This window comes from Asterias amurensis, chromosome 15 (genome assembly GCF_032118995.1).
Source record: "Asterias amurensis chromosome 15, ASM3211899v1".
NCBI lineage: Eukaryota > Metazoa > Echinodermata > Asteroidea > Forcipulatida > Asteriidae > Asterias > Asterias amurensis.
Genome location: NC_092662.1, coordinates 16,501,104 through 16,515,914, shown reverse-complemented (window position 1 = coordinate 16,515,914; position 14,811 = coordinate 16,501,104). Strand labels below are relative to the sequence as shown.

Here is a 14,811-nt window from a genome sequence, read left to right as displayed (position 1 = left end):
AGAAGATACTAGAAACAATAAATGACGCCACCAATCGGTGACCCCAGTACATTTACACTGGTACACGGATAACATATACCTGAATCCTGATCGCGCCGGGTACCACCAACAATTTTTTTGACTGGACAGCTGGTGACCGTCTGCTATAGATCCACATTTTTTCAATTTTATTTTTCATTTTTGACTGTGCCAAAAACAACAGCAGAACTAGCCAAATGGTTTTTCCGTCCCGTATGACTGAGGAAGAGGAGATGCTGCAAAATAAATATGCCAAGATACGGAAAAAGGTATGAAATTATAGGAATCAGTGATAATTTCATTTTGTAAACATGTAAAATATCACTGCACCAATATCGTGAAAATTGTTTTGTGATTTGAATTTTGCTTTTTTGATATTGTTATTGTTAGTTTTGCATGATGAAATACTTGTATTTGGTATAAATTGTAATACACTATAAAGTTACATGACTAATGAGGATTTCTTTGGCCCAATTTTAAGTGCCAAGATACAGCGAAATGAATGGGGCCAATAACCTGATAACATTTTTGTATTTTGTTTTTATGAATGATGTGATGGGACTAGAATTAGAATTAGCCTAGACAGGCCCTATTGTATTTATAAAATGGAGCATCAGAAAATACAGTGTCAATATCATATGCTGGACTCAATCCATGTTTTTATGCCAAGATTTTCCCAAAGGCTCTAGCGCAATTGTGGAAAGCACATTAACCTGGGCTTGTCGTGTTGGTAGTAATAAATTTAAATAAAAACGTACGTGCTGCAACAACCAGGTCTTGGGTTGATAGAGGTATTTACTTAATCAAAATATTGTAGTAGGCCTAATAACTTTGTTTTGAATTGCTTTTTTTACAGAAGAAAGTTTTACAACAGTTGAAAAATAATAAAAACAAACCTGCGCCTCTCACTCCACAACCAGGTACAAAAAGAGGTAAGTTGAATTCAGTAGACAAAATAAATTCTAAGTTGATAAAGGAATATTAACTACAGCGGAATTTGAACCTGCGACCTCTCGACTAACGTGCCACCACTCTACAAACTGAGTTATCTAGCGAGCCTCAAGGTTGGCAGTCTTCCTATTTTATCAATATTTTGGTTACATAATTATTATTTTTTCATTTTACTTATTTCCATTTTGATAATGCAGCCTTGCCGGAAACCAGCCAAGAAGATGCCAAAGAGATGGCTAAGAAAGTATTAGCTGCTGAACAGGTCAGTGTGACGAAGCTAAGAACTACAGCAACATTACATTCCCCAAGATAGTACTTAAGCAGCATCCCAGCAACAGAGTCCAACATTCTCTTGAAGTTGATTAGAGCATACTGATAGAAACGTTGTGCTATCAACCAGTTCTTATCAGAACCAACATTAGTCAAAATAGATTTACACAAGGTCCTACCACAAACCTCACCTAATTATACTTCCACCAAACAAAGTTTCAAATTCTACTTATTTTACATCTCTGAAAATCCTTTTGAAAATACTGGTCTAACCAATGATGAGAAAGACCATCAAAATTCCAACCTACCACATTTTGTTATAGGTTTCCCAGCCTATTTCAGCAAAACTTCAGGTTAGGCCTAGTCAACTCCCAATTCTATGAGGAAAGTTTGTATTGGAACTTTGCAAAGGGCTCGACAGCAAAAGCACAGGGCACCTCAGCAACTGGTGATTGTGTTGTGGGTTATTTTGCTGATTTCGTTTTAAATCTTTGACTCCTGATAGGCCAAACAAGCCAAGCTAGAAGAGAACAAGAGCTCAGGGTTCAAGCGTTCACGTAAGATGCAGCGCAGCCTTAAGGAGCCAGAGAAGGCACCGGACCTGCCCATTTTCCAGCCTTTTGTGGGTCCAAACAGTGGCCCCTCCAGTGGGGAGGAGACCAGTCCAGGACCCAACATGGATGGTAGGAAACTACACAAGAAGAATTTATATGACAAGTGAGTATGAATGGGAGGCGTATAATTTTACTTTATTGACTTCAAGTTCCATTGAATGGAAAATCGTTTACTTTATACACTTAACCCTCCTACTGTTTTACCGTTTAGTATCATCCATAATACATGTATCATAGCCTAATACCGTTTGAAAAAAGGTAAACTTTGGCAGCCTTGAGTATAATATTTGTTGTGAATGCATCTACATAGTCAACCCTCCTACTGTGTGACCATTCAATATCCACTGTGGTGTGAACAATATGTAAACTTTGGAAGCCTGTGATATAGGTGGTTAATTCATCTACATATATGGTTCACAGTCAACCCTCCTACTGTCTGACCGTTCAATATCCACTGTGGTTTTGAACATGGGTAAACTGTGGAAGCCTGCAGTACGATAACATGTAATCAATGCATTTTAAATATTCAGTTTAAACAGGCAGAGACAGAGAGTTACGTACCACCATACACAACTCCTGCAGTTGAATTGGCTTTTCAGACAGTTTGAATTACAGGTATTGAAAAACCCATTCTCTAAGTGCTTGTTTAAAAATGTTTGTTTTGCTCTCTTTTTTTAGTTTTGTAAGCAGTCGGAAACCATCCCAAACAGACATACCTGACGGTAGGTACTCGGTCTCTATTACACCATTCCTAAATGAGACAGTCATTTGTATGTTGGTTTCTTAATAAAGAGCACTGGAGATCTATTGATGTTATAAAGCATTGTCAGAGATGACCCCCTTTGTAATTTTAGGGAAAGAGGTAATTTTTCACCCACAAATTTGATTCTGAGAATGGCTTCAGGTCTGGTCCTTTTCTCAGGCATTGAAAGCACACAGTTCTGTGTAACTAGGGTGTTGCTTCTTTCGTTGTCAACTTCAATGACCATCTGAGGCCAACTTTTGATATTTTATTATTTTTTTTATGAATATGTGGTTTTTGACAATTACTAAAAATGTACCCTGCCTTTAAATGTGTTCTCAATCACACGTGTGTGAGGGTGAACAGCTGAATTATTGGTGACTATTTATGGTTTACAAAGTACATCAACCTTCTTATCACTTGTGTCGTATTGATCTGAAACACTCGCCAAATATTAATTACACCCTTTGTTTGTACTCGACATCTGTTCATGGTAATGATTAACACCTGTCCTATAATTGATTGAAACACCTGTTGCTGTTTTAATACACACAGGCTCACAGGAAAGAAAGCGCGGAAATACAGTGTACGTCCATGGTCGAGGAATCTCCCACGAGCTGTGCGATAAAGCGTTCAAGAAATTTGGGACGATTGCAAATATCAACATGGAGCAGGAGAAGAGGTGGGCATCAATAATTCTTGTCTTCGCGACAGGTTTCAATTAAAAGATGTTTGTGCGAGTTAAATTTGCACAACGTCTTGTATAAGTCTTTCATCATTTCTGTCTTTGTTCAACCTGTCTGTCCGTACGTTCTTGTCAAGTGTCTGTTTGTCTGTCCATCGGGCATTGCACCACAAGCCTGGGCTTCTAGAAGATGTCTCCATACTTATTTTGATTTTTGTCTCTTAAAACTGGATTGTGGTTACTTCTGAAATTCACTGTTGGGTTGTGTTTTGTTAAGACATTTTCTTTTTACCAGATTTGTTCTAAAATTATCTCGCAAGTCGCAAGAAGCTTATTTTAAAACCCAGAACATGGTGTCTACTTTTTATAAAAAATATTCATCGTCTTCAAATGGTTTGTCAACTCAAGTTTCAAGGTTTGATGGGTTTAAAAAGGGAAAGCTTCCTCAATTTTTAACCTTTGTGTTCCTCCTCTGAATTTCAGTTGTGCCTTCATCACGTTTGATAATTTTGAGGCGGCCGACAAAGCCATCAATGAAATGAACAACAAGATGGTTTCGTCAACGGTTCTCCACGTGTCACTGGCACGACATCAACCAGACATTCACAAGTACGCCAACAATGACACCCGGACAGTTGGAAAGTCAACGTGGGGTGATCTAGGTGAGGAATTGTGTAGACTGGTCCCTGTCCTACAGGTATTGGCTTTGTATGTAAAGACATGTCTTTTGGATTAAACTGTGAATCTCCAGAGCCATTAAAACCATGTGAAATGGTGCAAGGTAAAAGGTGATAATGTACATGGCTCAACAGCAGATCTCTGGTGTAATAGACCGATCCATTAGGCTCCACCCACGGCGCACGTGTGAGCAAGAACATGTGCGCCTCTCCAATGCCTTTCTGCACAACTCTACCGTGCGCGCTAAGCAAATGTGCACGCATGTCGGACCTTAATTTGTCGGACTTTTGGTTACGATACGGGTTGTGGTTGGTCAACACGTAATGGGGCGAGGCTTAATGGATTGGTCTATTCACAAGCCTCGAACTGTGACTTCAAATGTTCAGGCTAGGAAGTGTACCCCTTTACCCAATTTTGTGATGCTAGGCGGCAGCAGACTTGCCAGGTAAAATCATTCTTGGTAATGTGTACATGCTTGGAACTACGTAAATAATAAACGTTTACCTGGTAAGTCTGCTGCCACGTAGTAGCACACATAATTCTCCATTGTCTAACCTCATTCACCGAGATCTTAACTTTATGATACAATGAAATCACATTTTAGAATTGAAAGAATCAATTTCCTGTTGGCAACCTATTTTCGGAATGAAATTTGTACATATTATTTTGTGTTGTATACATCTTAATATCTACAGGAATAAAACAATCAAACGGTTCCAAACACCAAAGGTATACTTTGCCTTTAAAGATTTTTTTTTCTTCTATATCTTGTTTTTTTCTGTTTATAGCACAAGGAGCCATCAAAGGCAGCAGACACAAAGACAAAAGGGAGAAGAAGGTGTATGATGATGATTTATTCCAATGAATATTCAACACATCTGATGGTAGCCATTGAATATTTAGTAGACAGGACACGACATATTCAACTGAATGTAATTTAACAGGTTACATCCTCAAATGAGCTTTCAACAGTGGTAGTATTTATTCAGATGCCTCTCCTCACTAACTCCTGGAATGGAAGCTCTGAAAAACAATATTGAGTGCCTAAAGAAAAGTGACTGCTTTAGCACGCAAGCTTGTTAAAATTGCTATTCAAAATTGAAGTGTTTTGACAAAATCCGCTTTAAATTAATCATGTTTTAACAGTCGCCCTAAACTCATAGAAGAATGAGGGGCAGTAATTGCTCTATGATTTCAATGGGTTTTGGGGGCTGTGACCATTTTGAGCATTCAGGTATTGTAGATCAATCACCTAGCTTATTGAAATATCCAATATATCTGGATATTTCAAAGTCACACTTCCAGGGGGTTATGATTGAGCAAGGCATTCAGGAAGAAAAACTGTGTGGTAAGAGTGTACACCACTGGGATCAAGAATGACTTGCTTATGTGATGTAGGAACGCCGTCTTATAGTCTGAGGAGTTCAAAACTAAGTACTAGCTCACAACTTAACGAGTCAGTATACCAGACGTTATTCAAACTTAACAATAAAAATGGCTGCATTGTTGAGAGAAAAGATAATGAGGTAGCACCATATCATCTGACAGTTGATACCCACCGTATTCAGGCAGACTTTTAAATCATGGTTGAAATTTCTTTTAAATCTTTGCCTTCTTAAAGATTAGTAAGAGGATGTGTTATGTTTTGTTGAACTGGAAGTATGAGGAATGTCATGTTCCGTTATGTTATGAAATGTGGAGCAAATCACACAACACGTGTTGCATTTCTGTAAATACTTTATGTAAATAATGTACATACAGCAGTCAGTAAGAATAAAAGCTTGCAACTCAAAAAAACTCATGAGCTTTGTGAGGTTTATTTTAAGTTGTCCCATTACGGAGGTATTCGCCCCTCATTTCTTTTATTTGTTACAGGACTGGGTGGGGGAATATTGAGTATACAGTACAACATCGGTGTATGGGTAATACCAAATAATATTCAACACCCAAGGTTAACCTCTGCTTATGGTGGTAAATCTGATCCTTTGTAGAATGTACTCAGTTTACAAATGAGATCCAACAGAAAACATGGTGTTGAAGTATGAAGGATTAGGTGGAATATGTGCTCAATAGCAACAGGGGTTTAAAGCTAAATGCAGCAAGGGAATTACAAAACTATTCTTCAAACATTAAAGACCAATCCCTGACAACTAGGCTGTCAACTAAATTATTTCAATTTCAAGAGACAAGTGACACTTTAATGAAATTAGGTAGCTGCGACTTGAAAAACTTTTAACTAAAATGTGCTGCACTCGGAAATGAAGGCTGGCCTCAGATAAGATGAATTAGGAGTGTCTGCTCCCCGAGATACTCAGAGTGGTTGTCCTTGGAGACACTGGTTTTAGAGTGACCGTCATCAGAGTGACCGTCTTCAGAGCTGCTGGACTCTGAGTGACCGTCCTCAGAGCTTCTGGATTCAGAGTGACCGTCCTCGGTGTGGCTGTAGCAGAGTGACCTCCCTCAGAGTGACCGTCCTCAGAACTGCTGGACTCAGAGTGACCGTCCTCAGTGTGGCTGGACTCAGAGTGACCATCCTCAGAGCTGTTGGACTCAGAGAGGCTGTCCTCAGTGTGGCTGGACTCAGAGTGACCATCCTCAGAGCTGCTGAACTCAGAGTGACCGTCCTCAGTGTGGCTTGAGTCAGAGTGGCCATCCTCAGAGCTGTTGGACTCAGAGAGGCTGTCCTCAGTGTGGCTGGATTCAGAGTGACCATCCTCAGAGCTGCTGGACTCGGAGTGACCGTCCTCAGTGTGGCTTGAGTCAGAGTGACCATCCTCAGAGCTGTTGGACTCAGAGAGGCTGTCCTCAGTGTGGCTGGATTCAGAGCGACCATCCTCAGAGCTGCTGGACTCGGAGTGACCGTCCTCAGTGTGGCTGGATTCAGAGTGACCATCCTCAGAGCTGCTGGACTCGGAGTGACCGTCCTCAGTGTGGCTGGATTCAGAGTGACCATCCTCAGAGCTGCTGGACTCGGAGTGACCGTCTTCAGTGTGGCTTGAGTCAGAGTGACCATCCTCAGAGCTGCTGGACTCGGAGTGACCGTCCTCAGTGTGGCTGGACTCAGAGTGACCATCCTCAGAGCTGCTGGACTCGGAGTGACCGTCCTCAGTGTGGCTGGACTCAGAGTGACCATCCTCAGAGCTGCTGGACTCGGAGTGACCGCCCTCAGTGTGGCTGGACTCAGAGTGACCATCCTCAGAGCTGCTGGACTCGGAGTGACCGCCCTCAGTGTGGCTGGACTCAGAGTGACCATCCTCAGAGCTGCTGGACTCGGAGTGACCGTCCTCAGTGTGGCTGGACTCAGAGTGACCATCCTCAGAGCTGCTGGACTCGGAGTGACCGTCCTCAGTGTGGCTGGATTCAGAGCTGTTGGACTCAGAGTGGCTTTCCTCGGAGATGCTGGACTCAGAATGACCGTCCTCACTGTGGCTGGAATCAGAGTGACCGTCCTCAGAGATTATTGACTCAGATATGTTGTCCTCAGAGATGGGCTCAGGGTGGCTACTAGATTCGTGACTACCAAAGTGAGGCCCTCTTGGCTGTGCCAGCGATAATCTTTGTCCAGCGTTTCTGTCATTCTCATTGATCAGTTTGATCAAAGTTAACAGCTCCTGCAATTAGAAAAACATTCGTTTTATATAAGCCTCAAAGTAACGAGAATGTGAAGTAAGTCCATTATTACTATTCAGGCTGATATTGGTATGAATTCAACTCATCAATTAACGTGACCACCCTGAACAAAAGTCGGCCGAGAGCAAATAATCATTCAACATTTTGTTTTATAGAAATATCCATTTCCTACTTTTAGTAAAATAAGGTGAAGTTTATTCATTTATACCCGACTTCATCCAGACCCCCTATTATTCATAAGTACAATGCTCTTATGGCATTTCTCGCTTTTAAGGTGAAATAACTTTGATACCAAAAAAGATAACGGTCTAAAGTGTCCAGCTTCAATTGGAAAATAAGAATTGTCTGTTTCGGTGTGAAATGTTAATTCTGACTTTTTAAGGGGACTCCTGAACCGAAAGTTAAAAACTACATAGATAACTTTGTGTGGAAACTTACAGGTCTGAGCTTGTAGATCTCGGAGCATTCACCCTGCAGACAATCAGCAACCATCTCAACACTGTCTACCTCTTTCGCCTCGATGGAACTCTCAACCACCCGTTTGAGAAAACCAGGCGCTTGCCTCAGCTGCTGCCGTGTTTCGGCGCGCCGAGCCCCATCTTGGTCCGGTAGGGGCTTGGTATTCCCGGACGGTAACCCCGCAAACAGGCACACTCCGATCACAAATAATGCACTGGCGTTCATGGTTATCAAACAAAATGTTCTACTTTATGGGACGGATGATGAAGGAGACGTTCTTCTATGTTGCTCGTTCACTGTTAAATAAGACCCCTGCATAAACCCATCCATGGTATAAGTGTTGCGATTACAGTTCACAGTCTACTATACATTTACAGCAGATAATTAATCATTTTATTAGAATATGTCTGACAAATCTTCCCCACATAAAAAAGAGTGTTTATTTGGATTTGTTCTATCAGAAAATCCATATTTGGCTCAGTACAAGAAGACAAAATTTCGAGAGAATCAACAGTTTATTAATATTTACCTGAAGTGAGCAAATATGGAATAGTGTGTTTTGGACGAACCCGTCGTACGGGTAGTTCTGTTCGCTCGATATTTGTCTTCAAGTTTGTTCGATTTTTTCAACTTCAATAGACGTAGACCAGCTGTGGAACGCATACACGATCTTATATTTGAAGAAGCCACAACTTGTTAATAAAAACACTGGATAGCCATTTCTTGGGAAGCCGACCTTCATCTGATGTGCCAGCCCAAACTGAGGTTTTTATTTTTCTCCCATTCAAATAACTGCGAACCAAACCGAGGTTGGGTGGAGAAATATTCTGGTTCTCTTTTTGTGCAATAAATATTTGCGGTCAGTTCAATTTCAGGAACGTGTAAAATAAAACAAATCAAAAATTATTAAAACGTACATTTGAAGAAACTTTATTTCTGTGTAAAGCGTCGACATTGATAATAGCACTGGAATATTATTTTATAAAACTGTAAAACGGAAGTATGATCAATCCTATAATTTGTGTGAGATTACCACAATTTCAAATAACTAATGGAGGCCTAAAGGTCCAGATATAAGCACACGGCGGTTTGAAGTAGTTTAGTAAGCCTTTTATAAAACAGGTTTCCCTGTCGTTTTCGGCAAAAAACTTCAGACTGTTTCACTCCCATGCATTCATGTAAAGCGATTTTGCCTCTATCTCTCACCCAACTAACTTTGAGGCATGAATTTATACAGCAGTTACTCAATTGAACGATATGCGTTCTTTTTAGCCATTACAAGTAAAATCAGCAGACTGCTTGGGATCCAGCATATTATAGTTGAACCCTCCCTGCATTTTTGTAATATCTGAGGGTTACTTCAGGGATGAGGGAACTAGCTATGAAGATTGGATTTACCCAGTGTTCCTAACGAAGATATGATTTCAGGAAAAATGAATCATGATGCTATTTAAAGTCACGCAAAATTCTTGACATAAAAATCACAGGCGTAATTGCGATAGTTCAAAGTAAGGCATACTGTAGTTCCAGACATGACATAATCCAAGTGACGTCATCACTTTCAGTGCAAATCTTGAGTTGACTCTACATGTCGATGATTCCAAGATCAATATCGTTCGAACTCAAGTAAGAATCTGACGGGACTTCTGGCTCATCTGGACACGTCATTCTTTCAACAATGGCGAGAAGTGCCTGTGGTAGACAAATCAAAATGAAGAAATGGAAATAAAACTTCGAATACGTAACTCTTTAAACACTATAAAAAAAATTGTTTAAGGGTATTATGGGCACAATATTGTCCCTTTTAGCTTTTACTGTGTACATTATTACTTCAACACTCTTCAAAACATGTTCTGCAACACTCGTGTGGGTGTATGTAAGTCCACATAGTGTATCAAGCTCTGTGTGGACTTGTTCTAATGTCCACACTTTTGTAGCGCTTCCTTACAACAACTCTAAACTAGTCAAGGACTGAAAACATTACCCCATGGAGGTAGAAATAGAACTCCATGATTACCCCCACCGTAAAGCTACCTTCCTCCATGCATAAATCTACGTACCTTTTTCAGTTCTTCAAGTTTCTCGCAGTATCTGCATTCGGCATCTTGAGCTGTAGTCTTCATCAGTGACTTTAGATTGGATTCTGCATCGCGGGCAACGCGTTTAAGCATCCCGTTCGATCTGACGAAGGTGCCTTGATCTCTCAGGACTGGCAGGACGGCTCGGGAGCTCACCACCGAAACCGCGACGGTGATGACGAGTATTGACAGCAAATGTTTCATTGTTGTACTTGTGTGGATGGATTAGTAACAAGAAACTCGACAACGACCGACAACGGTGATGTGGCACAGTGTGCTCTGAGATGTACAGAGAAACAGCCTGACCCCAACTTCTTGAATTTGACGCCAAATGGATGAGCTTTGTAAGTTTGAGGTTTGGTTTTATACAAAAATCACGATCATTTGAAGTCAATAAATCAACAACTTGTGTCATACGATCCTCACATGGAATAATATTTAAATTTCAAAGCGGCTCTGGTTCGTACTAGTCACCGAACCTCCTCACTTCGACTTTTATTGTTTACTTAGTTCCTGCAACAGTTTCAGAACACACATGTGTTACTCATGTTTGACATGGCACTCTAAAACAAATACTGTCAATTCGCAGCTGTCTCAAAACTAAGCAATTTATCAACAATGAGTGACGTGGCTCTGATACATGTTGATAATTTGAAAAGAACAACCCGACACCAACCTACGCAGGTCACCCCGGCTAGTATCAATGTTTGCACAGTCCAAGAGAAACATATTAATCGTTACCAAACAACCGTAATCAAGGTGTGAACCGAAATTTATGAAACAGAAGTCAAAGCATGGAGGTAGAAATGGTCAAAGCTTGTGCCGCCAGAGTTTCAAATTATTTCATGACTTGCTTCAAAACGAGGAGAGTCTTCATCATTGATACAAAACACGCCCTCTCGCGACTGCCTTAATCAACAAAGTTGCTCACCACAATTTCCAAAACAAAGTTAACTACAAAATTAATCCTCTTTAAAATAAGATCGTTCGTTCGTTTCTCTGAATACCGTTTTATTAAAGCCATTGCAAGAACTGTAGGTTTAGTATCATTCATATAATTATGAAGATTGCAGAATTGGTAAGATTGAAATAAACCTCTTGCGTGCACTTGCCATATCGCCGATGAAGCGTACGTGAAGAGATGTCGGTCAAGCAGTGCGTGACGCGTGCAAGTTTTTGTAATCAAAGATGGCGGCCAATACACTGAAAGAACTCCCTTTAACACAATTCATAATTTGCTCCTTGTATTAAGAGCATATTTTCATCCATCAATTAATGAAGCGAATCGAGAGTAATAGACTCATTTGATGACAGACAATCCATCATCTTGATAACAGGCGATTTATCATTGCCTTACTCTCGTTAGTTGTTATAGGCAGAGGGGAATACACTCTGCTATGTTTGTCGATGGATGTATCTTTAGCAGACTGTTTTGTTTAACCACAGACCACAAATTTATCGTCTTTGAAAGAAGTAGGAATACAAAGCACATGTAATTGGCCATTTTCGAAACCATGGTTTGGGCTTCGGGCTTTGAGCTTCTGCTTATAGGTTCCCTCCTGTCAGTGAAGCCCAGTACCGAAAGCACGTATTTTCAAAATGACTAACGAGCCTAAGTCTGATAATTATGCTTAGCAACTTTCATGTCCTCCGTTGAAGATGTTACATGCTTTTATATATGTAGTTATTTGTCTTGATGCATTTTGCCTTTCTTGTCTGGTGTTGTTGGCTGGCAGCACATTGGTGAAACAGCTAGTTTAGGCCGCTCTTTTTATCATATAAGTAAATAAATAAACAAACAAATAGGATAAATCAATCACTGCTCGTCATAGCTTCCCTTTACAATAAATGCTCGTGTCATTCCGAGCTGGTGACATACTCTGCAAAACAACACCATCCGTCCAGAGCAATTAAATCAATTAAAGTTCACAGTAAGCACCTCTTCGTCTAAATGTGTGATGAGTCTAGCTTACTCCCAGTCAAAAAGACTAAAATGGTTCAGGTTTCCGCAATATTCAATTAAACATTGTATTGCTTATAATACTGGTCAAGGGCACAAACTACGCACAATGGATTGTTTCTCGCAGTAATTCCAAAAAATTCAAGCAAATGAACAAATTGAAATTATTTCTAAGTAGCTTGGTTGCTAGTCATTTCAAGGCCATTTATTGTATTGATATTGTTGTTTATCAATCAAAAGAAGCGCCTAAAGTGAATTATACGAGAGATGCAGGAAGTTACTTTGTTTTGCGTGGAAATTTCTTTCAAATGAGCTCTTTTCATCGCGAGAAACAACTTAGCGATGACGACTGCTATTTAATGGCAATCAAGGTTTCAGGAAATGACAGCAACTTTCTTGATAATGCTGTGACGTGAACAATGCGAGAAAGTGACCTTCTCCATCCGATGGGGGAGGAGGCAAATACGAACGAGACAAACGGGGAGCACTATGCTATGGTACCGGTACAATGTGGGATGTGCTTTCCTTAAATTGAAATAAACCACCACAATTTCGTTCACCTTGCTTGTAAACTACAATCCTCAATTTTTAAAAGCTCACATTTAAGTTTCAGTTGTTGCAACAAATAACGAGGACAATTATATTTGTTAACATGCTGGTAATTGTGCATTTTTTCACCGTTTTCTTCTTCTCCTAACTGACATAATGATTTGAGCCCAATTTTTCAGAGGATTTATGGTTGATCACATCAAACATACACACTGTCTTAGCTTTAAGACATTGGGCACAGGTGCCAACCTGCCAGTTGGACATTAGAACAATCCGTTATCGAGCGACCAGTTTCTGCCGCAAATGCACGTATGGGGCTATCTGATGTAAGATACGATCGGCCATGATTCCTCTTTATGGTGTCTCTATTGTAATCTGACGTCACACATTGGATTATGTTGCCTTCTCACAGTAAGCAATCTTTCGTTTTGCTTCATCTTCTTTTTGTGTAGTCTTGGTACAGCGGGTCATTATCTCGTACTCGTTATGTAACGTAACGTAACATAACGTATTGTAACGTGACGTGACGTAACGTAACGTGATAATCCGAAAGAGGCACGCCTTTCTTCTTGATTTCATTTCGGTTGACGACTGCTGGAAATCGAACCAATAATAGTTTGCGTAAAGCCAGCTGGTGGTACGGCGCGCTGCACAACATGCATGGTAGCGAGGCTTGGAAATAGTCACTACCAATCCAAGACCACTGTTTGTGCTGAAACAGCTCTATAAAACGTTGCCCTGGTGGCATGCTGCACCTTTAAAGTCTGGAACACCTAGGTGACAAATGATGAGACATGGTTGTGGCGGGAAAAACCTTAGGGACCAAAACAAAAATACTGGCGCGTTCACTCGCCCTATATACCATCAAATACACTTAACCGAACCGACTGCATGGAATGACACGACGTTCCATCCACTAGTGTATCCCGATCTCACGGGGCCAGAATGCGACGGGGCCAGGAAGCGACGCGTCGATGCGACTTAATCTTCGGAGCCTGTTGACATCAATTATGCATAGTGGATTAGAAATTAATAGCATTTAGTAAAGGCAAGTTAAGGAATAATCTGGTTGGATGACGTGTGGTGGAGATGCGTGGTGTTGGCGCTCAAGACATGGACAACGAGAGACGTTGTCCAGAAGACAGGAAGCTTAATCATTCATTCAGGTCAAAGGGTCTTTGAAAGACGACCAAAGCAACTGCATGATCGAAACGTTGAGTCGTCAAGCAGCGGTTCTTTTCAGAACCAACACTACTCGAACAAAATATTCACAAAACCTCTCTTTGTTACTTAAAAATTTAACCGTGTTAAATATTAGGATTTTTGTTCTGTATTTTTTTTTTTTTAAGAATACAAATTTGTTGAAGAATGAACACAAGTTAAAGTAGATCTTGAGGAGAATTCACTTCATTCAGCAACTAGTCCTTGAACGTATTTAGCTGGTTGGTCGAATAAGTGCGCCCAATGAGTTCGACTGTACGCAGATCTTCATTTATAATAGATTTCTGCATCTTCATTATGTTCTCTTCCAATTCAAACACGGTCCAGAAATTCCATCCAGATTTTTTAAATAAGAAATGCAAAGAACAGGTCGATAACTATGAAGAAACGCTAAGCCCACAACTGTCAACAGTGGTGAGATGAAACGCTTTCCTCTTTCTTAAACAAAAACAAAACCTCATGAGTAAAGATTCCGCGAACGAAGACGATGTTGCCATGGTGTGTGTGCGTCTACGACTGTTTTATGAACCAAACACATACTACGTTTCACGACCGCTTTTTGTTCTGTGAAATTACCATCTAAATAAAAAAATAAAAAAATAAAAATAATAATAAAAAAGTGTGTAACGATTCCCATTTTCAAATAGATTTAGCAAACAAATTTTTACCATTGAAAAGCACTGCGATAGTGGCAATTTTGATGAACAGAAAAAATGCAGACCGCGTGCGTCTTCAATGCGACGGGGGTATTTCTGAAGACACATCTTCAACACAAAGTAGAGAGACTATGTTTTATTAATTCAAACCAAAAACCAATTAAGCCCTTTGGTCGGTTCCATCAAAGGCATATTGATGTGATTTTTTGTAGGCGTGTGTTTTATATCTCAAGTTTGTCTTACCATCATCCGCGTTGCTTCCCCTAAGCAACGTCGGGTCCGTAGAAATATTGACATTAG

The 14,811-nt window shown here is 40.3% G+C and overlaps 3 protein-coding genes across 5 annotated transcripts; 1 reads left to right on the top strand and 2 right to left on the bottom strand.

Annotated features, from left to right (window-relative positions):
• The first annotated feature begins 119 nt into the window (after positions 1-119).
• Positions 120-5,843, top strand: LOC139947880 (negative elongation factor E-like). Of its 3 annotated transcripts, XM_071945719.1 has the most exons (9): positions 121-287; positions 875-950; positions 1,167-1,231; positions 1,745-1,956; positions 2,532-2,575; positions 3,151-3,277; positions 3,764-3,942; positions 4,747-4,860; positions 4,899-5,764. In XM_071945719.1, exons 1-8 carry the CDS (start codon positions 216-218, stop codon positions 4,821-4,823), a joined length of 852 nt encoding a protein of 283 aa, XP_071801820.1. In that variant the 5' UTR covers positions 121-215; the 3' UTR covers positions 4,824-4,860; positions 4,899-5,764. The 3 variants fall into 3 exon arrangements, with proteins under 3 accessions (XP_071801817.1, XP_071801820.1, XP_071801819.1); XM_071945716.1 differs by having other exon boundaries at positions 120-287; positions 3,764-3,977; positions 4,747-5,843; XM_071945718.1 differs by having other exon boundaries at positions 124-287; positions 4,747-5,746.
• A 229-nt stretch (positions 5,844-6,072) lies between these two features.
• LOC139947878 (uncharacterized) lies at positions 6,073-8,332 on the bottom strand. The gene is made up of 2 exons (XM_071945714.1): positions 8,027-8,332; positions 6,073-7,569 (listed from the first exon to the last, which is right to left on the bottom strand). Exons 1-2 carry the CDS (start codon positions 8,270-8,272, stop codon positions 6,244-6,246), a joined length of 1,572 nt encoding a protein of 523 aa, XP_071801815.1. The 5' UTR covers positions 8,273-8,332; the 3' UTR covers positions 6,073-6,243.
• A 491-nt stretch (positions 8,333-8,823) lies between these two features.
• On the bottom strand, positions 8,824-10,565 carry LOC139948271 (uncharacterized). Its single transcript, XM_071946372.1, has 2 exons — positions 10,108-10,565; positions 8,824-9,739 (listed from the first exon to the last, which is right to left on the bottom strand). The coding sequence occupies exons 1-2, from the start codon at positions 10,327-10,329 to the stop codon at positions 9,632-9,634; spliced, it is 330 nt and encodes a 109-aa protein (XP_071802473.1). The 5' UTR covers positions 10,330-10,565; the 3' UTR covers positions 8,824-9,631.
• Positions 10,566-14,811: the final 4,246 nt, after the last annotated feature.

Excerpts from the sequence above, each read along its gene's own strand:
- LOC139948271 (XM_071946372.1), bottom strand. The coding sequence starts at position 10,329 with ATGAAACATTTGCTGTCAATACTCGTCATCACCGTCGCGGTTTCGGTG. Across the intron at positions 9,740-10,107 it reads AACTTGAAGAACTGAAAAAG|GCACTTCTCGCCATTGTTGA; the intron begins GTACGTAGATTT and ends TGTCTACCACAG.
- LOC139947878 (XM_071945714.1), bottom strand. The coding sequence starts at position 8,272 with ATGAACGCCAGTGCATTATTTGTGATCGGAGTGTGCCTGTTTGCGGGG. Across the intron at positions 7,570-8,026 it reads AGATCTACAAGCTCAGACCT|GAGCTGTTAACTTTGATCAA; the intron begins GTAAGTTTCCAC and ends TTCTAATTGCAG.
- LOC139947880 (XM_071945716.1), top strand. The coding sequence starts at position 216 with ATGGTTTTTCCGTCCCGTATGACTGAGGAAGAGGAGATGCTGCAAAAT. Across the intron at positions 288-874 it reads ATGCCAAGATACGGAAAAAG|AAGAAAGTTTTACAACAGTT; the intron begins GTATGAAATTAT and ends CTTTTTTTACAG. Across the intron at positions 3,278-3,763 it reads AACATGGAGCAGGAGAAGAG|TTGTGCCTTCATCACGTTTG; the intron begins GTGGGCATCAAT and ends TCTGAATTTCAG.